This window comes from Eulemur rufifrons, chromosome 5, assembly GCF_041146395.1.
Source record: "Eulemur rufifrons isolate Redbay chromosome 5, OSU_ERuf_1, whole genome shotgun sequence".
Lineage (NCBI taxonomy): Eukaryota > Metazoa > Chordata > Mammalia > Primates > Lemuridae > Eulemur > Eulemur rufifrons.
In genome coordinates, this window is record NC_090987.1 from 5,908,434 (window position 1) to 5,934,826 (window position 26,393).

The following is a 26,393-nucleotide window of genomic DNA, read 5'->3' on the forward strand; positions in this document are numbered from 1 at the left end:
TCCCTTAGAATAAATCACTACAGATACTGAGTTCTTAGGAGAGTAACTATTTCCTATGACTTTGAGTGTAAGTATCTCATCTCAGCGCTCCGAAATAGCACACTAAGCCAATGAACGCCAGTGAGTTACAGGTATAACTAAAAGGTTCAAGATGATTCAGATTTAAGTGGAAGTAGTAGAATTTGATAGAATTAGCAGATAATTAGATAGAGGAATTTGACCTGCACCTCTGGATCCACCTGTTTTCCATAATATTGTGTGACTTGAGATCACAGCAAATCTCAACATGTAACAGTTCTACCCCTTACCCATTTTCTGATCTATGTACATATGACCACTTGAATGACTATCATTTACCATTATGTAAGATTCAACATAAGTTTTTACAAGATAGCATTTAAATAAATATAACAAAACAATTGTAAAGACAAGGAGAAAATTACAAAGACATACACACATACAGTTTTCTGTACACCTACACAGACATCTATACGCCATTTTTTCAAGTTCTCAGGTATTCTCTAAAATATTTGGCCTTAAAATTACAAAAGGCCGAGTGGCTAACTGTGATATAATAAAAGTAGAAATTAATAACTAAAGTATATGTAAGAAGGACATGGTGATTAAAGACCACTCTCCTAAACAGATCTTAGGTGAAATAGAAAGTATCAAAATAACAGTTTCAGAATGGTTGAGAATAACAATAGTTAGAACATTATAAATCTAAACTCAGGATATATGATTAAAGCTTTTCTTAGATGCAAATTCATGGACTTAAAATTCTCCATAATTAAATAAGAAATAATAAAAATAAAGCAACAAAACCTTTAGCTTAAGAGGTTAGAAAAGGAACAGCAAAACAAACCTAAAGAAGGAACCATAAAGTAATTGATAATAATCAATTTATTATTTAATATAATAGAATATATGTGTTTTTACCTAGTCTAATAGGAAAATGATAGATAATTTCTTTGCTTTGAATCTAAAAAGTAGGACTAAATGATTTTTGTCTAATTATAAAAGTAACATATGTTCAACAATAATAATAAAATAGAATGTTTGTGTTGACCTTAGGTGCAACATATATAAGATCCTTTCATAGTTTGATACCCACTTTACTTCTAACATGCTTGTTTTAAATTAATTAATTTATGTTTCTCCCATGGTATTATCACCCCTTACTGACTGCATCCCCAGGCTCTCATCCTCCAAGACTGTTCATCTTAAAAATATCATTGAAAAGTTATTTCTATTATTTCTGTCATGTGTTTTTTGACCTTGACATTTCAGATCCACAACTCAAACCTTCATGCCTGGATAACTACAGAAGCTTCTGAGCTGTTGTAACTGCCTCTACAGTCTTCAGGGTTTGGTCCATTTGGCACACTGTCCAACAGGAGCTGTGGCCCAATGCAGCCCCTGTTACAGTCTTGGCCAGCCTTAGGCGTGGGCCAGGGGAATCTTGGTTAAATATCCACATTTCTTTCTTCCCACACTCTAATTTCCTGCTGGTGTCTTCCATTGGCCACAGCCAACTGGAAGCCAGAGGGCCAGGCAGCCTGGATGGTGTAGTCTTTTCACCTGCACAGGCTGGAAGAGCTAGGAAGAGCCCCTGGAAGGCCAGTGGAGAATATCCAGCATGCAAGCAGCCCCCTTCCCTTCCTCTCTTCCTCCCCGAGGTAATACAGTCACATTGCATTTCTTTCTTACTTTCCTGAAAAGTGAGACAAACTCCCTCTGAATCCTTTCCTTTGCAAATAGAGTTTTCTCTGGCTGGAGTTCCCTTATCCTATTTTTTTGCTTGGCAAACTCCCACTTACTCTTCAGGATGCAACTCAAATATTATCATTCTTTTTTTCTTTTTCTCTCTCTTTTTTTTTTTTTTGAGACAGAGTCTCGCTTGGTTGCCCAGCCTAGAGTGCCATGGCATCAGCCTAGCTCACAGTAACCTCAAACTCCTGGGCTCAAGCAATCCTCCTGCCTCAGCCTCCCGAGTAGGTGGGACTACAGGCATGTGCCACCATGCCCGGTTAACTTTTTTCACTATATATTTTGAGCTGTCCAGATAATTTCTTTCTATTTTTAGAAGAGACGGGGTCTCACTCTTGCTCAGGCTCAGACTGGTCTCAAACTCCTGACCTCAAGCAATCCTCCTGCCTCGGCCTCCCAGAGTGGTAGAATTACAGGCGTGAGCCACCGCGCCCGGCCTTCTTTTTCTCTTTTGAGACAGAGTCTCACTCTGTTGCCCTGGCTAGAGTGCCATGGCATCACGCTAGCTCACCGCAACCTTGAACTCCTGGGCTCAAGCGATCCTCCAGCCCCAGCCTCCCTAGCCTCCGGAGTAGCTGGCACTACAGGTGCACCACCGTGCCAGGCTTTCTTTTTTTTTTCCTTTCCATTTTTAGTAGAGAGGGGGTCTCACTCTTGCTCAGGCTCAGGCTGGTCTCAAACTCCTGACCTCAAGCTGTCCTCCCACGTTGGCCTTCCAGAGTGCTAGGATTACAGGTGTGAGCCACTCTGCCCGGCCACCGCTCTCTGTTTGATCTACACGCATACAGAGGCAGCAAGGTCTTACGAACGGGACAAAAAAAATATGGTCAGTTCTTCAGTCTGCCACTTACTAGGTGATGTGATCTTGGGTGGGGTATTTCTCTGATTTTAGGTTCCCTCTTTGGCAAAACAAAAATGGGAATATGTTGGGCTGCCCATCCGCAAGTTCTGCAACAAAACATCAACCATGACACAAACAAATGGAAAAATATCCCATGCTTATGGATTGGAAAAATCAATATTGTTAAAATGTCCATACTGTCCAAAGTGACTAACATATTCAATGCAATTCCCATCAAAATACCAATGTTATTTTTCACAAATGGAAACTATTTGGAAAAAAATAAAATAAAACAAATAAAAATACAATTACCTCTTTACATAGCATTTACATTATATTAGGTATCATAAGTAATCTAGAGATGATAAAGTATATAAGACGATGTGCCTGGGTTATATGCAAATACTACTCCAGTTTATATTATACTAGCGACTTGAACATCCCTGGATTTTGATAACCAGAACCAATCCCCCAGAGATACTAAGGGGCGACTTCACCTGTTTTGACATTCCTTTCCCAGGGAAATGGAAAAGATCAGTGAGATAAAATGCTCTCTACAATGCAAATCCCCAGAATTTTAAAAATCGATTTGTTCAGATCCATCACAGTGCACGGTGCAAAAAATCCATTTTGGTGGGATTCAACCACTAATTCGTACCCACTCCTGTCCTTTTTTCTCCCCCTCCTCACCCTCTGTTGTATTAGTTTACTGGTTTATATCTGAACTTAGGTGTCCAAAGACACTGCTTGACTTTTCAGGTACATTTCACAGTTAAAGAGGGTGAGTCATTTAGTAGTCGGGGAGGGAGGTGGGATGCGGGGGGAATCCACGTATAACAAAACAAAAGTCTCCATTCTAAACTGTAATGTTCTGGGAGCTGAGAATTCAGGTTGGTAGGCGCGTAATCGAATCCCTCGCGGGCAGGGAAGAAGGGCGGGGCGGCTTGGGCTTCTGCCCGGGCCTCCGCAGCCCGCGCGCAGCAGAGCAAATTCCCGCGCTTAGAAGCCGGAACCCCAGACAGGAGGGTGCTGTGGCGGGTCCGGAGGTCTGTGCTGGGAGCACGACTGAGCGAGTACTACAACTCCCGGCGTGCACGGCAGCCACAGCGGGTTCTATCCTGCTGACTCTCCCTTCTTTCCGCTTCTTTTTAAAACAGAGACTGTTGTTTCGGAAGAGCATAGTAGTAATTATAAAGGGACTGTAAGGTCTTCTGCCGACGCGGAGGCCGAGAACAGTTGACGAAATGCCTCTTACTCCTCTGGTAGGATAGTTACCTCAGGCGTTGGGGAACCCACGTGCCACCGCCCGAGTTTCCGGGGAACATTGATTGTGGCCGGACGCCGTGGCGCGGCAGTTTAATTCTCCGGCGGCGGCAGATTGAGGGAACGAGATGGTCCTGACCGGGCTCATCAAGAAGCTAGGTAATAGTCTGAGTTGCCCGTTGGTCAGGGTGCGGTACTGTCCTGGCCACTTGCCGAGAATGGTCCCGTTACATTTCCGCGGCTAGAACATCCCCGCGACGGCCCCTTCTTTTGTCCCGGCGTTGCCAGGATAGCCCCCGAGTAGACCCGTCTTGAACTTTGAGTAAACTCCGTAGTTCGAGTCCCGAATGCATCAGCGGCCTGCCTCCGAAAAAGTTGGTTTATTTCCTTCTTTACCCCGCCCCCAGCATAAACAACTAAGTTTTGGAAGAATTTCTGGGTGCACGTCTCCTTGCAGTCGGGAAATAGAAGAGCTTTGTATTTCTTTGACAGGTCATCAGCTGGCGGAGATCAGGGAACGCGCTCTCAAGAGTATTCTCAGCAAAGTTGAGCACAACTTAATCTGCTACGCTGATCTAATTCAGGAGAGGCTACTTTTTCTGCATTTGCTAGAATGGTTCAATTTCCCATCTGTTCCAATGAAAGAAGAGGTTCTGAACCTGTTAAACAGATTGGTTAAGGTAGGATCGTTTTGAAATAAAATAATCAGACAAATGAATGTTTCTTAGTCATTTATTTGTAGCATTTATTGAAAATTAAATACTTGAGGTTTTAAACAATTTTAAAACAACCAGAAATGTTGACTTTTAATTCATCTGGATTTATATTGTTCATCTTCCTTTTCTCTTATTTGTGATGTTGAATCTCACATTGTCTCTGCTGTGCTTTGAAGTAGCACAGAACTACTTCTGTGTTATATTCTGATTTTTGGAATCATCTTTGGAGATTAACATTTGTCATTATGTTTACCCTTATTTTCTGATATTTGCATCTTAAAAAGTAGATGTGTCTGTGTGAATGAGAACACATTTAAAGATAGTGTTACAGATCATGCTTAATCAGTAGCACATGTATGTTAAGTTGCTTTACCATCTCTTTTTTTGATGTATGTTCCTATGCCTATCTTAAGAGTAGCTAGCTGTCAGGGTCAAATGTCAAATTGTAAGTTGAAGCTTTCAAAACTGTACGTCATTATACAATCATTCAAGAACCTTATTATACTGGCATCCTGTTGACTGGATGGGGTCAGGAGAGGATAAAGTGAGTGTCAGTGGAGAAAAGTAAAAAATTTTATTTATTTTATTTAAAAAATAAAAGTGTAGGAATTGATAATGTGCTTTTCTAGTGTTCCATATGTTGGCTCGTCTCAAAAGTGTTATCAAGTGTTTATATCTCTCTACATTTATGCCCTATTCATGGAAATTCTTCAGGGTATAGCCATGAAAGATTTGTTTTTCAAAAAAGGAACACCTGATTTACCAAGAATAATTTCATGTTTCGATTGCTGTAAAACAAAGTTTAGAGATTTTGATCTTTATAGTTATTCTCAAGACTACCATCTTCTTATTTTAGTATCCCCCAGCAGTCCAGCATTTGGTTGACCTTGGTGCAGTAGAGTTCTTATCTAATCTTCGTTCTAATGTGGAGCCACATCTACAGGCTGAAATTGATGGCATTCTCGATGGACTTTTTATTCTTCCTTCAGAAGTTCCTGCACTATGTTCTGCCTCTTACCAAACCAATCAAACTGGTAACTCTTTAGAATCAATTTGATGTAGTCTGTTAAAATATAAATATATTTGTTATAATGGTAAATTTTAAGGAAAGAGACGTTAGATTAAGGAAAAAAAAGGGTTCTTTTCACCCTCCCCAAACTTATTTTTTTTGTGTTAACTTATATGACTTTGACCTGTTTTTCCCTCCTCTACTGTTATTCAAAGGAAGATATGCTTGATATTGCTTTTTTGATTAGGCCTAAAAGATGTCAGTGACTGTGAGACCAGCTTGACAGATTATTTCTTTAACAACATCAATGAATTTTCATTGAGCACTCATTATTATGTGTCATACATTGTTCTAAGTGCTTTATATTAGCATTTTTGGACCCTGTTCTTCACGTTGGGTGATAATGATATCTGCCCTAGCTCATGATTTTGTTATGGGGACCAATCAAAATCACATAATGCAAATACTTTATATGCTGAAATACATAATGGCATACTGGTTAAAGTCACAGTCAAAGAGACTTGGATTTAGGTACTAGTTTTGCTGTTGGTTGTATGATCTTGGCTAAGGTACTTAACCCCTCCAGGCTTCAGTTTTTTCATCCAAAAATGGGGATAATAAGAAAGAACATCTTTCTCACAGAATTGTGAGGGTTAAATGAGACAATGCCTAATAAAATACTTAGCATAGGGCCCACCCTATATGGCCCACCATATATTAAGCACAGCAATGTTAGCTGTCACCGTTGTGTTCTTTTTGTTATTGCCTAGTATAGTGCCTTGTAATGTGGAAGGCATTTGAATTGATTTAAAGAAAAAAATGCTCATGCAATTTGTTGTGATTGAAAAAAAAAGTTTTTGATTGCTCAATCTGTTAGAGTTAGACCATGGTTTTCTCTATACCATTGCTAGTACTGCTTGCTGCTTAAAGTATTGGTACTACTGTTAACACCCCCAACTACAAAAGCAGCTGCCATTTATTTAATTTTCCTGTGGAGAACTAAAGGACTTGATTTAAACACATCATCTCATTAAATCTTAAAGCAGCTCTTTGAGATGTTATTAGTCTTACTTTATAGATAAGAATAGAAATGTAAACATAACTTGCCCCAAATTACCCAGTGTTCTAATCTGTGGCAGAGCCAGGAGTCTACAACTTTGCTTTATCTGGCTCTAAAACCTGCCATTACAAATAAATTAGAATCTTAAATTTTGAATTTCCAGTCTAAATCCTTGTAGGTGAGATAAGAGGAATAGTCTAGGGCTAATTTTTACTTATCTGTATTGGTATTAGGAACTATTGGCATGAAAACATCAAACACAAAATTAAAAGATTTAGTTTCAGCGTTTCCTCATTCTCATTGCAGCTGAACTGCTGAATATGTAATTGCATGTGACAGGGAATTACAAAGGTATTGAAAGATAAGTTTGAGTTCTTTGCTTTTGACAACTTTTTTTTAAGGTATTAATGAAAATTGAAGTGATCAGGAGCTATATAATTGGAGTAAAAGAGAAGAGGGAGATGGACTAAGAAGCATCAGGAACAGTCTTCAAGTAGTTTGTAGCAGATTCTTCATGTGCATTGTGGATGTTTTAATTCTTAAAAAAATTGTATTTTGCTAACTGTAAAAGAGAGAAGGGACCCCACCCCCATTGGAAATTGGCTCAACATTCACTTTTTTTCCCCTTTAGGCAGATAGAGTATTCAGAGAAAAAAGCTGGACTATTTTTTTTAGTTTGAAAAATCATTCCAAAACTTAAGAGAAAACATTATTATTACAAGAAAGTTTCACTTTTAGAAAATAATGAATCGATAACACAGTAATATGTATTTTCTTTTCAGAATTGTCAAAACAACCTGATATCTTAACAGGATATTTTCCCCAAGACAAAAGTAATTTTCAACAGATGGAAGTGCCTCCACGACCAGTGGGTGTGTATTCTTAGGGAAGTAAATCCTGTTGACTTGGTAAATTGAAAATTAATGTATCATTAATTTTTATTGCTATGAAAGATGTATTGTGGTCAAACTTGAATGTTTGATCACCAAACTACTGTTAAATGTTTCAGTTGCCTCAAATTAGTTTAAGATATCAAGTCTGCATGGTAAAATTTTATGTTAACTCTACCTGTATTTGAGCAACTGTGTAGATCATTGGTAGTAATGCTGGTAGTACTTAATGCTTATTGACAAATTTTTGTCAGGCATTGTGCCATGCGCTATACATGTGTCATCTTTTTTGTTCTCCAGCTCACTGAATGGTACTGTCCATCCCGTTACTCCAGCCAGAGGCCTTCTTCTACCATTTCTCCAACATTTAGTTGATTAAAAATATAGGTTTAGAGCCTCCTCTCTGGAATCTCATTTCTAGGTCTTTGCATGTCTGGGTGTGTTCAGTCTCTGTCATATGCCACTTCCTCAAAGAGGTCTTCCTAATGATTCTAGCCAGTGATCACTATGTTGAGTTTTCTTCCTAACATATTTCATGTTCTAGAATTATATATTTATTTAATTGTTTGTCTCCCTCATTTATAAGCTTAATGATAGCTGTGAACACTGTTTGATCCCCAGTGTCTGGAACAATGCCAAAAATGTATTAGGCACTTAGTATATCTTCTTTGAAGGAATGAATGAATCTTCAGAGTCCCAGTGAGATCGCCATTATTAGTATCCCCATTTTATCCTAGGTGACACAGTTAGGAAATGGTTAAGTAAGCATGTACTTAGCATTTTATTACCTGCATAATTGAGATAAAAAAGATGTGTCCAAGAGTATGTCTGCTAATGTCACATATTCAAATAAACTCAACTTAGAAGTCCTCTGTTATTAAAAAGCTTTCATGAAAGCTCACAAATTGAATAACAGCATAAGAAAGAAGAGAAAACTTGTGAAGCTGTTAAATTACTTTAGCTTTCCATTCTGGAAAAGTTTTGTTAGGCCTGTAGGGAGCTTTGTCTTTGAGGCAAGATGGCTGAGAGGCCTGAGTGATGAGAGACATCTGAAGGGGGTGGGAATCTCTAGGGCAGGAGCCGTATAATTATTTCATTATGTATTATAATGTAATAATAATAGAAATAAAGTGCACAATAAATGTAATCCGCTTGAGTCATCCTGAAACCATCCCAACCCCCCTTCGATCTGTGGAAAAATTATCTTACATGAAAATGATCCCTGGTGCCAAAAAGGTTGGGGACCACTGCTTCTGGGGCTGGGAACACTGGGTATTTGGGTGAAGCCTATGAAAACATTAAGGCCACTTGAGATTGTTACTTTGTTTTATATGAGTTGCAGTTTGTCCTGATTGATAATATGGCTTATTTTGGACACATTTTGTGCAATGTAAGTCTATCCTTCCTTCCACCCACCTCTTGATGTTTGCTTAAAAGTAAACTCTGCTTTTATGTTAGCACTTTTGAAAGAAGCAACTGTGCTGTGTTTGGGAATTTAATAATACTGTTGCTTGCATTTAACAATTCCATATTTTTTTCAAAGTATTTGGCAGAAAGACTACTTGCCATTTGCAAAGGCTTATGTAGTTGCTGTTTCTCAGTTTTGCCACCTTAACTTGTACAATATAAGATCTGTTAAAAAATAATTTGAATAGGGATAGTTTAAAACTATTGGTTTCTCACATTTCTTTTCATCTTGTTTGAGCACTTCAACTTTATGGTCTTCAAGTCATCTTCATAGAAGTTTAAACCATATTGGATATTTGAACATGACTAGATATAATATATCATTATGTTTATATCATTTTTAATTTCTACAAGTAAAGGTTTTCTCCAGATGCTGGTTCCTTTTATGTGAAATTTAAGCTTGATATTCTGGTCAGCCACAGGGTGAAATAGAAAATTTAATTGAAACTTTAAATGTCATTCAGTATTGGCTTGTGTTGAATGCTCGTCTTCTAATGCTTATTTTAATATTAGATGGGTTCTGTTTAAATTATGAAAATAGAACTCTTTTATTTATCCTGTGTAAGAACAAATTTCCAGCTGTTTATTACGTTTTGGGTTACTGTAAGATGTCACTTTTATTTTGGGCCTTGTTTTAAAGGTGAAGCCTTACTCTTAACATTTTGAATCTGTCATCTCTTTATTCTTTGATACCTTAAGTTTTGCTCTTCCATTAACAGTAAATCAGATTGTGAAGTGTTTGAAGTTTTCTACATTTCCTTGGCTACCCTTGACTACAACAGATAGACATGTTCTCTCCTCTAACGAAAGGTACAGTGCCTGACCTATTTCAGGTATTTTTGTTCATTTATGGCCATTAAATGTGGTAATTATTGCTATACATTTTCACCAGGAAAAGATATTCAGTGGCTGTGAAAGATAGTAATGGGCATATATTAATATAAATGATTTTTAGTATTTTAAACAGCCAGAAAAATTCCTATTTGCCTTTAATGAATCTACTCATCAAGTTTCTTTTTTGTAATTGAAATCTTATGTAGTCCTTGGTAACATGACTTACATCTTATTGGCCAGATTCTCTTACTGGCCATCACTTATGCCCTTTATTAATAAAAATGGAAAAATTCAACAGAAGTGCAGTCTTTTGGTAGAATATATTTCAAAACGTGTGCTCCATTAGGAGAAAAATTATACCATGTTGTGAAGATCGGGTACCGCTGATCTAATCTTAAGTAATGGCTATTAATTGATTGGTACCCTCAAAAGTAAATAGCTGATATATAGAAATTTAGAGACTGTTTTGATGTCCAGATTCACTTTGTGCAATTTCAGTGAATGCCACAACAAATGAGTTGTCTGCCTTTTTTGTGTGTGAATCTGGAAATAAAGACCAACTTGCTAGAGCTAGGAAGATCCAGGTGGATGCTATTCAGTGATTTTTAATGATGGCACTTCTAAAGCATCAGTAAATTCTCTTGGAACAAAATATTTAAGAGGTAGAGTGCACATGGGAAAGGGGTAGGGGGCTGTATGATCTGTCAGTTCTGAGTCAGTCCCTAAGGCAGAGACGGTAATGGTTTCTAGTGCAGAGACGGTAATAGTTTCTAGTGCAGAGACGGTAATAGTTTCTAGTGCAGAGACGGTAATAGTTTCTAGTGCAGAGACGGTAATAGTTTCTAGTGCAGAGACGGTAATAGTTTCTAGTGCATGCCGCTGGATGGTGGATGGTGGATGGTGGACTGGAACTGGGGTGCGGGATGAACAACTGCCACATCTCTAGACGGGCAGAAATTGAAAAGTATCCTCTATATGGGATGAGTGGAGTCCTAACCTGATTGACCTAGAGTAGGGAATATCAGTAAGGAATCTAATTCCTAGGATTTATATGGATGAGTGGAGTCCTAACCTGATTGACCTAGAGTAGGGAATATCAGTAAGGAATCTAATTCCTAGGATTTATACCTCTATAATTATTTTTTTCTGTTTTATTTCTTAATTTATTTAGCAGATTTCATTGAATTCTGTGCTCTTTGACCTCATTGACTTCATTTTGTAGCATTATGATAGTCTCTGGGGATACTATGGTTAGTTATTATGTAGTTCCTGCTCTTGAGGGGGTCTAGCGGGGGATACAGAGTCAACAAGCAATTGTAATATCACAAAATACAGACAAATGGAAGAAGCCCTTCCTAGAGTTATTTATTGATTGGGAAAAGATCTAGAAGGCTTTTCAGGGGAAGTCATGTCTCATCTGAGACCTAAAGGATTTTTAATAGAGGAGTCATTATGCCACTAGGTTACTTAGAATCTGGTATAGGTGAACTCTTTTTAAAAATGAATAACACTATATTTTGTAGCTCTTTAAGAAGTAGTAACCACACTTTAATCTGGAACACCTGCGAACTATTGAAGGACGTTATCATGCAAGATTTTCCTGCTGAGATTTTCCTTCAAAGGCCCAAAATTGTTCAAGTGAGTACCCTCTAAAATTGTTTTAGATTTTGAAATAGAGACTTTTTTTCAATAAAACAAATTTTGCAGAGTAGGAGTTTTGGGAAGGAAATTTGTCTAATGTATTTAAAATTGAAGTATTTGGCTATTTAAACTACTTATTCATTAACTTATTTGAATAGTTCTTCTAGTAATAGTAGTTTCATTTGACACCTGCAGTCCACTTTGGCCACCTTGAATTACCATTTATAGATTACCTAAAGGGGAGAATAGACTTAGAAAATTGAAGATGGGCAGCAGTAACCCTCATTAACAGTAAGAATAGCATGGCTTTTTGAGTAGACTCAGTGCTACATGCTGGGAAAACAGTAGCAGTGAGCAAAATAGATGGTTTCTTTTCTTTCATCTGGTCTATTGCTTATATAGTAGAGAGAGAAGGATCCAGGGTGAGGGATTGTGGCAGGTCCATAGCATCTAGTAGTGCCTTAGCATTGTCACTCCACACAGGGCTGAAGTGGACTCCAGTGAATGGCAACTCTTAATACATACTGTTGTAGCTGGCATGATAGCAGAGGAAAAGCTGTTAATTACCAAAATGTGGTAAAATGATTTAGATATGTGAGATGAAAAGGGCTTGCTGTGATTTTTAAAAAGTTCTGTGTAATGTAATGTCCTGAATGGGGAATAATTCCTGTCTTTTCTCAGAATGGACACCCAACAGATTTTAGAAATAAGGGCCGGATTCGGTTGCGCACACCTGTAATCCTAGCACTTTGGGAGGCCGAGGCGAGAGGATGGTTTGAGGTCAGGAGTTTGAGACCAGCCTGAGCAAAAGTGAGACCCCGTCTCTACTAAAAATAGAAAAAATTAGCCGGGCATGGTGGTGCATGTCTGTAGTTCCAGCCACTCAGGAGGCTGAGGCAGGAGGATCCCTTGAGCCCAGGAGTTTGCTGTGAGCTAGGCTGATGCCATGGTACTCTAGCCTGGGCAATAGAGCGAGAGTCTGTCTCAAAAAAAAAAAAAAAGAAATAAGAAACACTATTCTATTTAAATTTTATTATCTTATACTGACCCATCTTCTTGCATTATGCTAAGTCATTTTTGCCCATTTCTGTTTCTTATATTTTATAAATATTTGACAACTTAATTTTACTTTTTGATTATTCACTTCCTGAGGCTCCACATTTTTCTGTGAAGTTGAGCACTTTGTTCCCTTAATCATTTTCACTGCTCTTCTTTATTTCAGAGCCTTTTATCTCTGTTGAAACTGGCCTTTGGAGGAGATGGAAAACATCGCCTGGCATTACAGTCAGTGTCCTGCTTGCAGCAGCTGTGCACATATTTAAGAAACAGACTTAACTTTCACCGAGATCCAGGTTTTTTCTCCAATAAACAGGGTATTTATTTTTATTTATTCATTAGCCACTGGCATTATTTGCAGATTCTTCTAAGAACTCCTCATTATACTTACTGTATATACATTATCACAACATAAACTGCCCATTCCCAAATGTAATCACGTTGTCATCTTTGAATACAAACTGTGTGAATGATAGAATCACCATGCACCTTAATCTCGTGTTGGTTTTTTGTTTTTATAAGAGACATTTACAAAGTGTTTTTCCTTTTTCTTCCAGATGTATAGAGATTCCATATAAACAGTGTTGTTGGAACTTAGGGACTAGGATTCTGAGTATGGCTATTCATGTGGGACTTTGTGCATTTTAGAAAGTTTTATATTGTGTTAATAAATTCGTTTGAAAAATACTGAATTTTGCTATTTTTGTGCAACTTGTGATGTAGTCAGATATTATAGTAATGCCAGACTTTTCAGAGAAAAAGCACCACCTAATGGCCAAATAGAATACCAGACTGACCTTGACAAAACAATATTTACAATTTAGGATTTCTATGTGCTATACAAAGAGCATTGAAATTTAAATATAAAATTACAATCATTTGTCATCATGTTTCACAGTTAATCCCTACTTGGCTGGGAGCTTCACTGATGCTATGCTACTTGAATATTTATGCTTTATGTTTGCTTTATTATAGATCTTAGAGAGTATGGGGTTTCCTCATTAATATTCTTGAGGAGGTATGGCATTCTGCAGATGACTGATAATAGAGAGCTTCTGGGTACTTCATACTTCAACAGAGAAAGAGTTCTAATGTTGATAAAAAATAGTTGATATTGCTGAAGATTTATTCATATGTTAAATATTTATCACCTACTATATGTCAGCTGATATTCTAGTCTTTGGTGGGAGGGAGTATATCACTGAACAAACAGATAAGATCCCAGGCCTTATATTTTAGAAGGCTGGGGACAGGTAATAAATAATCAGATTTGTTTGAGGTAAGGAAAAGTACTCGAAGGAAATAAAAGGGTGACATGACGACAGAACATGATCAAGGAAATGCAGATTACTTTAAGTGGGATGATCAGGGAAAGGCTCTCTGAGGAGGTGACCTGAAGGGTGACAGGGAACCGTCCACTTGAACGGCTGTACAAAGAGTGTTCCAGGCCTTAAGGCAGCAATGACAGTGATGTGCTTGAGCAGTAAAGCCCATGAGAGTGGAGTACAGTAAGTTAGGGTGGGGAGGGTGATGCGGTGAGATCGGAGAGGGAGGGAGGGGCCAGAGTATACTGAGGCTTGTAGATCTTTGTAAGGATTTTATAGTTTCTTTGAATGCAGTGAGAAGTTCTTATAGAGTTTTTTCTTTCTCTGTAAATGCCTTTACTACCTAATTCTTTTTTTTTATTGTAGTAAAATATGTATATATGTGTATAAAAAAACAAAATATACTGTTATAACCATTTTTAAGTGTACAGTACAGTGGCATTAATTACATGCACAATGTTATGCAATCATCACCGCTCTCTGTTTCCAAACTTTTTTCATTACCCTAAACAGAGACTCTGTAATCATTAAGTAGTGACTCCCCATTTCCCCTTTCCCCAAAGCCCCTGGTAACCTCTAATCTATTTTCTGTCTCTGAATTTGTCTATTCTCGGTATCTCACATAAGTAGAACCATACAATATTTGTCCTTTTATTTCTGGTTTATTTAATTATAATGTTTTTAGACTTTATCCACATTGTAGCATGTGTCAGAACTTCATTCCTTTTTATGGCTGAGTCATAGTCCATTGTATGTGTATCCTACATTTTGTTTATTCATTCATTTGTTGATGGACATATGGGTTGTATCCACCACCTTTTGGCTATTGTGAAAAATAATGCTTCAATGAACTTTGGTATATAAGTATCTGTTCGAGTTTCTGTTTTCAGTTCTCTTGGGTATACCTAGGAGTGGAATTGCTGTGTCGTATGGCAATTCAATGTTTAGCTTTTTGAGGAACCACCAAGTTATTTTCTAGAGCAGCTGCACCATTTTATAATACATTCCCACCAGCAATATATGAAGCTTCCAGTTTTTCCACATCCTCATTAATACTCATTCATTTCTTTCTTTCTTTCTTTTTTTTTTTTTTTGGTCATAGCCATTCTATGAGGTGTGAAATGGTATGTCATTGTGGTTTTGATTTGCATTTCCCTGAAGACTAATGACTAATGACTAAGGATTCTCTAATAACTTTTCATGTGCTTATTCATTCATATATCTTTTTGCAGAAAGATTTATTAAAGTCCTTTGCCCATTGAGTTGTTTGTCTCTTTATTGTTGAGTTTTAGAAGTTATTTGTATATTCTGCATATTAAACTCGTATTAGATATATGATTTGCAAATATTTTCTCACATTAAGTTGTCTTTATACTTTCTTGATAATGTTCTTCAATGCACCAAAGTTTTAAATTTTGATGAAGTCCAATTTATTTGTGTTTTCTTTGGTTCATGGGTTTGATGTCATATTTAAGAATCATTGCCAGATCCAAGGTCATGAAGATTTCTTGCTAAAAGCTTTATGGTTTTATCTTTTATATTTAGGTTGATCTATTTTTAGTTAAGTTTTTGCATATGGTTTGAGGTAGGGATTCTTAGTTTTAGACAGAGGAGTGCATGGTCTACTATTGTTCTGGTTTGGTAATCTCTAATGTTATAAGTGAATACCATTGGCAAGTAGATTCCATACAGTCAGGTCAGTTAGATATAAACCTAAATGTGCTGAGTGAATGCTTGCAGAAAAGGTTGATTTTTACTTTTATTTTTACCCCTGTAGAAGCATTTCTGCTATCTTAATTTTGTTAATGTTTTGGAAAAGTGACACATAATTGGTATATAATCAGTAGTCTGTTTCTACTAAGGGATAATTGTATTCTTTTTTTTTTTTCCCAGATACAGTTTCCCAAAATTCTTCTTTGTCTTATTGTCATGAAGCAAGAGGTACTCATCATTCCCAGAATCCTTCTCCAGGAAGCAGTAGCCCTCGGCCTTCTGTGGTTGGGCGCACAGGCCAGCGACTCAGAGGAGATGGGCAGGATTGGGATGCAGGGTCCTCTAGGTCAGCAGTCCCCAACCTTTTTGGCACCAGGGACCAGTTTCATGGAAGACAATTTTTCCATGGGACCAGGTGGGGGGGGGCGGTGTTGCGGGGAAGGGGAAGGTGGAGCTCAGACAGTGAGGCCTGGCCCGGTTCCTAACAGGCCATGGACCAGGCCACGGCGCGGGAGTTGGGGACCTGCAGCTCTAGGTGACTGTTGGTGGTGTCTCTGGGAAATTAGAAAAGCCCAGTTAACTTGTGTATGTGTTAATTTCAGGGGAGATCATTATTTTTCACTGTCTTTATAAAAATATTACCACAGATATAGGCCTTGATTTCATGTTCTACACACTGAATTATACTTTCTGTTCCTTTCTACTTCATTTAAAAAGGAATGATGATTCCGACCCACTAAGTTGTTTTTACCAGCCATGAATGGAATATGATTAGTTTAAAAGCATAACTTTAAATGATAGATACATTTTTGATGTATTTTAAAAACATTTTTATAAGTCTAATCATAATTTAAATGCATAAATGTTTGCTATTAAAAGGAGTGATTAGAGGATATTTTTAGAAAACAAGGACTCCTTCAAGGCATATGATTTATGGTATCTTATTTATTTGTGTAAACACAGATTTTCATTTACCAACTTTGCTTAAAGGGATTGGCATGGTATTTGTATGTTACCTTATCCTTAGGCTATAAACATCTTAAAAACATATTAGTCTCTTCTTTAGTGTCATTTTAAAAAATGTTTAGTAAGATGAACATTTATTTGTCTGTTGGCTTGTTTATTTTCTTGTGATACTGCTTCTACTGCTACAAGCTAACACCAATTCATGCTTGCTGAGTCCATGATGTTACGCCACATGCTTTGCGTACTTTGTCTCCTTTGGTCATCCTTGTAACAGTCCTATAGTAAGATTGGTATTATCATCATTTTACAGAAAAACCTGAGGCATAGACAGGTTAAGAGCATTACAGTTGGTAAAGAGCAGAGCTGGGGTTGAATAATATGATAGGAGAGCCTGTGCTCTTAGTCCATGTTACAGCTGGTTCATCAGTCATGATTTTTCTCTTTGCCCTGTTAAGGCCTTTCTGCCTCATTCTCTAGTGTGCTACATGCTTGTAGGTTTTCACTCTTGAGTATGAACAACTTCCTTATAGGGCCTTTCAGAGTTTGAGAGAAGCCAGGTCATTTCCATATTTTAGGATGCTTGGTATCTTGATATTGAAGAAATGACAAAATGGTTATAAAATTTGGGGAGTTTTAAATGTTCTGTAGCATTAACATATTTCTGTGATTCAGCTTCAATTGTAGATAACATCAAAAGTCAAAATTCTGAGTTTCTTTGTAAATGTGAGGTGTAAGCCTCTTTTTTAGCCTACATCATTTTTTTTTAATCCTCACCTCACCACTTTACACCCAACATAAGAATTTTTTTAATGAAAAAAGCCAAGGAAGGTGGGATGTTCCATTTTTTGGGTGCATTTTTAAAATTATATGATGCTGAATATACATTTCTCATGCATACTGTTTTTCTGGGACTACCCTTTAGTTGCTAATGTTGGTTTCCTTAGAACATTTGGTGAAAATCACAGAAAATCTAGGAAACTATATGAACTGTTTAGTTTTGCTTTTACCAGTTGATTATAAGAAGTCTTTGCTATAAATCTGCTTGTTTTCTTTTAGAAGTGAATGGGTTATCAGTATTAATGTTGATATGTTTTGAGATCATCAATTTGAAAAGCAAAATATAGGTATATTTTTGGCTTCATTTACAATTTTGAGTCATTTTTGTAGAACTTAAATTCATAAATTTGTCAAGGTTTCTACAGATCTGACCAGAATTATTACATGAAGCAATAGAGTTGTGACTAGTATGAGGCTTCTAATATGCCAGGCAGCAGATATGCTGTAAATGTGTTTGAGGGTTTCCATATGCAAGGTTTATCATCTGTTTATTTTACAGTGGAAGTAGTAGTCATGCTCACATAAACTCTAGGATATCTGTCCATTCACCTTTGGATATGGGACGCATAGATCTGCCGGAGCTGGAAACTGAAGACACATTGGAACTCCAGTTCCAGCAACTCAGTCTTCCCCAGTTCTGTGTCTCCATTCTGGAATCAGCAGTTCCTCTCTTAAAAACAGGTTAGTTTTTGAAATCATAGTTCTTACACAATTCGTGTTGGTTTTGTATTTTTTCCGGGACCTTTATTTTTCTTTTATTCCCTTCTGTGTTAGGGCCTTTGGAATCTATATTTACTTATTAATTTCTAAGAACTTAATAAGGTCTTTATTATTTCTTAATCAAATGAGGATTCCTGGAAAGCTATTCAGATAGAGCATCCTCTTATTTTTTTTATGGGTTTTTATTGGTACACTCTTCTGCTTTTTGTATTGGTATTGTAAATGTAAGCACTGACAATATAATGCAGCTGGAATAGATTAGAGAAAGTAGACTGGTATGAATAGACCAGAATAAAAAAAAAATCTTTGACTTTTGCCCTTTAGAAACGTTTTGACTTGCTCTCAGTCATTCACTCTTCCTGTTCATTTTTTACTTAAGCCATGACACATGTTAAAAACAAAACCCTAAAATTGGATTCTTACCTTTGTAGAAATTTGTTTTTCTTTAAAAAAAAACCACAAATATTTTGGGGTTACATTTTTACTTAGATGTACAAGGTATATTTGAAGAGATGTACTGAAATATATACTGGTATGTAGTTGTAATTTTACTAAGGTGTGGTAACAATAATAACAATGTGGCTGATGCCTACCAGAGTCTAGTAATAAAACAACCGTTACTGTGTATTGACTTCCTACTGTGTTCAGCTATTGTACTTGGTTTTGTGTGCATTATTTCATAGACCCTCACACCAGCCCATTTAGTCTTCCAACAGTGGAAGAATTTTGTCCCCACTTTTACATATGAGGAAACCGAGGTTTAGAGTGGTTTAGAAACTTACCTAAAGTCAAACAGCTTAGAGCAGGGACTTGAACCAAGGTTTTTCTGGATCCCAAGTCCATGCTCTTAAACGCTGCAACATTTTGCAAGGTAAAGAAAGTTCTGGAAGCGGTAATGACTTTTATTTTCAAAATCATACATTTTTAGCAGTTGATAAACTTGTCAAGATATAAATACAAAACAAGCAAGTTTTTCCCTTTTTAGTTTATACTGACAAAGTGAAAAATATCCCATGTTAATGGTTAAGTCCTATAGCTATTTTTTGCCTGCTTGAGGTGATAAGGAGGAAAGGAGGAGGAAGGTATGTATTTGGGAAGCATTTAAAATGTTTTTATCCTAGGGAAGACTGTGTACCCACTTCTCACTGAGTGAATAACTGTTTCCATGAGTTAGGACTATATATTAATTCATATACTAATAATGTGAAATGAAAGATCTGAACTTTGGCATCATAAAGTATATATGTTTATTTGCTTTGTATACTGAGGAGAACAGTTTTAGACTTAATGATTTTGCATTTAACCTTTTCTTAATTTGCTGTAAAAAGTCAGATTGATAATTATAAAGCTATGTCTTAGTACATAAAAATTTCTAAATGTTCTCTTGCCCTTTAGTGATAAATTATTGCATAATTTATAATTGTTCAATATCATAAGAGATTTCTAAAGGAACTCGCTCCAGCTGTTAATGGAAAAATAAATCTAGATCCTTATGATCTAGCAGTTTGCTTTACTTTTATTCACTAGAAATTAACTTTTGGGATATGAGACAGGAAAGTCTTGTTTGAATGTTCAGTTTACATAGAATGGAGAGTGGAATTCTTTTGTTATTCTGTCACTATGGAGAAAGGAGAGACACCTGGTGGGTGCAACTCTGACAACATAGTTTCTTTTGGAATTTTTTTGGAGTTAAGTACAGATGGAATTTATTTATTTATTTAGAGACAGTCTCGCTCTGTTGCCTGGCTAGAATGCAGTAGCCTCATCATAGCTCACTGCATCCTCAAACTCCTGGGCTCAAGCCATCCTCCTGCCTCAGCTCTGGAGTAGCTGGGACTACAGGTGTGCTACCACGCCTGGCTATTTATTTATTTATTTATTTATTTTTAGCAGAGAAAGGGTCTTGCTCTTGGGCAGGCTGATCTCGAACTTGTGAGCTCAAGCGATCCTCCCTCCTCGGCCTCCCAAAATGCTAGGATTATAGGCATGAGCCACCACACCTGGCCCACATGGGATTTTTTAAAGTTTCTTCAGCAAAGGCCAATGTGGACATTTATTCCTTTAGTTGCTTCAGTCCAAGCTTAGCTTCTTAAGGAACTCCTCTGTAGGAAAATACTCATTTATGATAGGGTTTAAGCCTTCTGGTACTAAATAGAAATTATTAGAATTCATTTTTTAAACTTGTCTGGTGCTTTGTCACGTATTACGTGTAACACGAATAGTCTCTGAATTTGAAAAATTATTTTAATCTATCTCATAGTATTTTTAGTTAATAATTGCTACTCTTTTCTTGAGTATCTTTTCCACTTATGTGCACATTTGATTTGTTTTAGTCAAGTAGTACTATGATTGGAACAGAAGTCTTAAATGGTGATTGTAGATTGTGACTTCCCTTTTTATCTCTTGAAGCAGTTCTGAAAACATTTTAAAAAAACAACAGAGAAATAGGAATTTTGTGGCATGACTATCTAGAAAATTGAGCAGTATAATATTTGGCTGATTATTTTAAAGTTAAGTAATTTTTTTTTCTTAATTTCTTCTATTTGTATTCCTAGGTAGTAGACAAATGATAATAAGAGTTCTGGAATTGCTTGCAGAAGATATGATACTTATTGGTGAAGCACTTTCAGCAGATATCTGGGATGACAGCAGCCTTTTTGCTATAGATATGGTGAGAATCAGTGTTTTCTTTGGGTTTTGGTAATAGTATTAGTTTTTTATTTTATTTTGGTTCTTTTAAGCTGGTTTCATTGTCTTATTAGTCTTCAAAAGCTTTTTTTCTTTCTGACACAATATGTCCTAGGCTAATTTTGTACAGAGTCTGGAACAGGCCATTTCTCCCGAGGTTCTGGTTCTGGTTAACGGGGGAAGGTATAGCAAGACCAAGAACAGGCCATTAGGGATGCTGATAGCTACTGTGATATTCTTTCCTTTCAGTAACAGAACTGGGAAATACATATTTTAAAAAATCATGAGTTGATATTGCTAGTTCTCTCCTTTTAAACTTACATTTCTTATTGTTGTACTTTTGCTTGTACAAAGTCTTAGTTCCTCACAGTATCAGTATAATTGCTTATTAGCTTTTAAGCATACATAGAATAGTTTCAGAATAACAATATAAATATCACTATGAACAACTCTAATGAAGTTCAGGATTTCCTTGCAGTTCTTTTTGACCTAGACTAATCTCACTAAGGATATACTGTCAAAATGTTGTACCTTAAAGCCACTTGGAAGAATTCTTTTCTTTGTTACCAATTCAATTAGATTTGTTTCAATTTCTCTCCACTTTTGGGAGTTGTTTTTTTCCTCATAAAAATGCAGCACAGAGATGTCTCCCCGCCATCCTGTTCTACTTCATTTCTTTTTTTTTTTTTTTTTTTTTTTTTTTTGAGACAGAGTCTCACTCTGTTGCCCAGGCTAGAGTGAGTGCCGTGGCGTCAGCCTAGCTCACAGCAACCTCAAACTCCTGAGCTCAAGCGATCCTCCTGTCTCAGCCTCCCAAGTAGCTGGGACTACAGGCATGCGCCACCATGCCCGGCTAATTTTTTCTATATATATTTTTAGCTGTCCATATAATTTCTTTCTATTTTTAGTAGAGGTGGGGTCTCGCTCTTGCTCAGGCTGGTCTCGAACTCCTGAGCTCAAACGATCCGCCCACCTCGGCCTCCCAGAGTGCTAGGATTACAGGCGTGAGCCACCGCGCCCGGCCCATCCTGTTCTCTTTAAGATATGTTCATTATTGGTAGCCATTTTTATTTTCTGGCTTGTCTATTTTTATCTTTTTGTTTTCAAATGTAAGCAAATAAGTATGTAGATTCTTATCTCCCCTCCCATCTTACATAAAAGGTAGTATATTATATACCCTGTTTTACACCTTCCTTTTATAACTTAAACATGTGTCACGTAGCATTTCCCCATGCCACTACCGCCAGCCCTCCAACCTTTTTTTTTTTTAAACATTCTAATAGATGTGTAATAGTGTCCTATTGGGTTTTAATTTGCATTTCTCTAGTGACTAATGATATTGAGCATCTTTTGTAATTTCCAGTGAACAAGTCTAGGACTTTTTTTTTAAACTTATTTCTAAGTATTTTAATCTTTTTAATGCCATTGCGAATGGCAGTTTTTTTACTTTAATTTTGTGGATTGTTCTTTGTTAGTGTATAGAAATACAGTTGATTTTTGTGTATTGATCTTCTTCTGTTCCATGGCCTTGCCTAACTTATCAGTTCTGGTAGGTTTTTTTTTTTTTTTTTGATTCCTTCTGATTTTCTACCTATGGAATCATGTTATCTGTGAATAAAAACAGTTTTAGGATCATGTTATCTGTGAATAAAGACAGTTTTATTTCTTTCTACTTAATCTGGATGCCCTTTAATTTCTTTTTATTGTCTAATTGCCCTGACTAGAGCCTCCAGTACAATATTGAATAGATGTGGTTAGAGCCTCCTTCCTGATCTTAGAGGGGAAGCATTCAGTCTTTCACCATTAAATAGGATATTAGCGCTAGGACTTTTGTATTTTGTAGATTCCCTTATAAAGTTCAGGAAGTTCCCTGTATTCCTAGTTTGTTGAATGGTTTTATCATGAATGGGTATTATATTTTGTTAAATCTATTTTTTTTTTTTTTGAGACAGAGTCTTACTCTGTTGCCCGGGCTAGAGTGCCGTGGCGTCAGCCTAGCTCACAGCAACCTCCAACTCCTGGGCTTAAGCAATCCTTCTGCCTCAGCCTCCCGAGTAGCTGGGACTACAGGCATGCGCCACCATGCCCAGCTAATTTTTCTATATATATATTTTTTAGCTGTCCATATAATTTCTTTCTATTTTTAGTAGAGATGGGGGTCTCGCTCTTGCTCAGGCTGGTCTCAAACTCCTGAGCTCAAGCAATCCACCCGCCTTGGCCTCCCAGAGTGCTAGGATTACAGGCATGAGCCACCACGCCTGGCCGTTAAATCTTTTCTATATCTTTTTCTATATCTATTGAGATGATCATTTAGTTTTTTGAAGAGTAAAAGTTCTTAATTTTGATGAGGTTGAGTTTCTGAGGTTTTTTTTTTTTTTTTTTTTTTATGAATCATGCTTTTGATGTTGTAGCTAAGAAATCTTTGTCTAATCTGGGGTACTAAAATTGTTTCCTATGTTTTTTTTTTTAGACGTATTATGGTTTTGGATTTTACATTTATTTCTATAATTAATTTTGAGTTAATATTTGTATATAGTACAAAGTAAGGAATGAACTTTTTTCTTTTTTGCTTATGGGTATACAATCTTTTTAGTACTGTTTGTTCAAATGACTATCCTTTCTTTCTGGAATTGCTTACCAACTACCTATGTATGGGTTTATTTCTGGACGCTATTCCATTGATCTGTTTTCTCTTTTGATGCCAATACCCACCTTTCTTAATTATTTTAGCTTATAAGAAGTCTTGAAGTCAGATGGTATAAGTAAGTCCTTCAATTTTGTTCTCTTTCTCAAAGTTGTTTTGGCTATTTTAGGTCCTGTGTATTTCCAGCATGAATCAAACTTGTCACTTTCTCCAAAAAAAGCTGCCGTGGTTTTGAATGGAATGGAGTTGAATTTGTAGATCAATTTGGGAAAAATTGACATTGACATCTTAACATAAGTATTGAGTCTTCTGATACCTGGACACCATATATATGTCTTCACTTATTTAGCTCTTTAATTTGTCACAGCAATGTTTTGAAGTTTTCAGTCTATAGGATTTCCACATCTAAGTATTTCAGTTTTGGGTCTTTTTCATTGTTTTTTTTCTCTGTCTTTGGGTATTTGGTATGTTTACTAATATCTTATTAGATGTTGGACATTTTGAATATTACCTAGCTAGTTGAGTGTCTTGATTCTTTTTTTTTTTTTTGGTCCTTTTAGAAGTTGGGTTCTATTCTTATAGGAGATTAAGTTACTGCTGGAGTAATTTCATTTCTTCAAGTCCTTTTAAAACTTTGTTAGAATGGGTCTAGAATAGTGGTTTTCAACTGGGGGCAATTTTGCCCCTCAGAGGACATTTGGCAATGTCTGGAATTGTTTTTGGTTTTCACGACTGGGGAGGTGCTACTTGTTTTTAGTGGATGGAAGCCAGGACAACTCTCCATAAAAAAGAATTTTTTGGCTCAATATTTCAATCTTGAGGAAAATTTGAAGTTGAAAAACTCTAATCTAGAGGTACCTTTGCTTGGGGTTAAATTCTACTCCTGAAGTGTGATCCCTCTGGGACCTCTACTAAATGTCCAATGTGATTATTGATGACTCTCTACTCTGACTAGTTGAAGCTTGAATCTCTTATTGTCCTGAGTGAGCCCTGGGAGTTGTTCAGTTTAAATCTCAGAGATCATTTTGGCCTGCATTTGTGGGAGTTTTTTCCTGTAACCTGAGCCACCTAATCTCAGCCACCTAACTCAGCCACCTAATCTCAGCATGGACAAAATAGAATCCTTTTTAGGTTTCTGGAGCTCTTTCTTGGCATATCTGTCCCACAATTTCTAACTATCTCAGCTTCCACAAGCATCTTCACCTCCTTAGTCATCAAGATTATCAGACTCTTTGGGTTTCTCTTTCCTGTTTACTGTGTAGTAATTGTTTTCAGGTATAGTAGCATTCTCATTGCTTAGTTTCCTTCTCTCTGGCATTACAGTCCTGCATTTCCTACTGTCCAATGTCTAACAATAATTTTTTAATATATTTTTGTGCAGTTTTCTAGTTGATTTCTTGGGAAGGAGAGGATCAATCTTGTTTTTACTTCATGGCCAGAAGTGGAAGTTTTATATGAGGCTTTTAATTATGTCATTTAAGCAACTGGCTTATCTGCTAGTTATTAGGGACTTAAACTGTACGTTTATCTAGAGTAAAAGTTCAAGATCAATTTTCAAGTAATCATTCAAGGTGTGGAGAGATCTGAAGGATGCCTTGTTCTTTGCTGTTTGTATTTCAGTAGGGTAATTTTGGAAAGTATAGCTTTTTTTTTTTTTTTTCCCCAGAAAGTGTTTTTTTTGATAAGTGATATTTTGCATGAGTAATCAACGCATGTACAGTGGCCTTAGGAATGTTTTCTTACAACATAATATTTAAGGAATCTATAGACTACCAGAGTATGTCTTCAATATACCATAAATCATTTGTCATTTTATATCTTTTATTTTGAAATTATCATCTGATAAGCTTGCCTTCCTTGGGAATTGGTATTCTGTCTATTCTGTTAAAGTGAACTGGTAATGTCTGGTCTGTCTGTCTTTCTTCTTCTCCTTCCCTTCCTTCTTTTTTGCTTGTCTTGTCATGGCAGTGAATCAAAATTTATTAGTTATAAAAATATATATTGACCCTTACAGTTAACCAAATTTTCTTTTTCTTTATGCTATTTTGATCTAGGTCTGTCTATATTTAATTAAACTTTGTTGCAGGCTGTCTGAAATCCTTGTGAATAGAGGTCAGAACATAAAAAATAAATAAAATACAGATGTTTACTTAATAGCAACATCTATGTATTAAAAAACGCAAACTTAATTTTTTTAATAACACAAACCTCTTGAGTAGAGAAACAAAAAAATTATATATTTTGTAACAGGTAAACTTTTATATTTTCAAGTCCTTCAGTTTCTGATAATAGTTCTTCCCCTCCCCCCTCGCACATGTGACTTAACTGATAATAGTTCTTAATCTTGGTTTTTCTTTAGTCCTTAAGGTTGTTGCACTATTTTGTAGTACTTTTTGGAGATTTTCACATATTGAAGATTTTCAACAAGTGAGCTTTTCCTTAGAAGTGTGAGGAATGCTTTATCAGTTGCTTCTTAAATTAACTTACATTTTCTTGGCTGGAACATTTATCTGTGAAAGTTAGTCATTCACTTTTAACTTTTGGCTGCTGATCTTTTATGATTCAATGAATTATTTTTACTTTAAAGGTTAATTCTGTTGTACAGGTGCCAATTGGTATGTTAGAAATGCTAAATAAAACAGTACTGCTTGAAATTATATTTGATTTACTTGTTTAAAAAGAATAAATGCCTCCTAGAAAAAAAATCTCATTCCTTTGGCTATATATTAAAAGAAGCAAACAAGTAAAATTTCTTAATGTTGCCACTTTTGCCAATTTTGAGAAGAAAGATAGAAGCAGTATTTTTGTTGAGTCATTAAAGGGACAAAATAATAAAATGTGTTATTACCAATTGCCTGAGAATATATAAACAAATCTCTAGATATTTCAAATAATGCTAATAACATCAGTGACATCAATTATGTCTGGAATGCTCTATCTCAATTTGGTTAAG

The 26,393-nt window shown here is 36.4% G+C and overlaps 1 protein-coding gene across 1 annotated transcript in view; it reads left to right on the forward strand.

Moving 5' to 3' along the window:
• Positions 1-4,002: 4,002 nt before the first annotated feature.
• RTTN (rotatin) overlaps positions 4,003-26,393 on the forward strand; it is a 145,757-nt gene continuing 123,366 nt past the window's right edge. Inside the window, exons 1-10 of the mRNA XM_069467875.1 lie at positions 4,003-4,033; positions 4,367-4,554; positions 5,447-5,624; positions 7,442-7,531; positions 9,736-9,826; positions 11,374-11,488; positions 12,714-12,864; positions 15,766-15,931; positions 17,888-18,069; positions 20,664-20,779. Coding sequence (XP_069323976.1) covers positions 4,003-4,033; positions 4,367-4,554; positions 5,447-5,624; positions 7,442-7,531; positions 9,736-9,826; positions 11,374-11,488; positions 12,714-12,864; positions 15,766-15,931; positions 17,888-18,069; positions 20,664-20,779 — 1,308 coding nt within the window. The remainder of the gene's footprint in view (positions 4,034-4,366; positions 4,555-5,446; positions 5,625-7,441; positions 7,532-9,735; positions 9,827-11,373; positions 11,489-12,713; positions 12,865-15,765; positions 15,932-17,887; positions 18,070-20,663; positions 20,780-26,393) is intronic.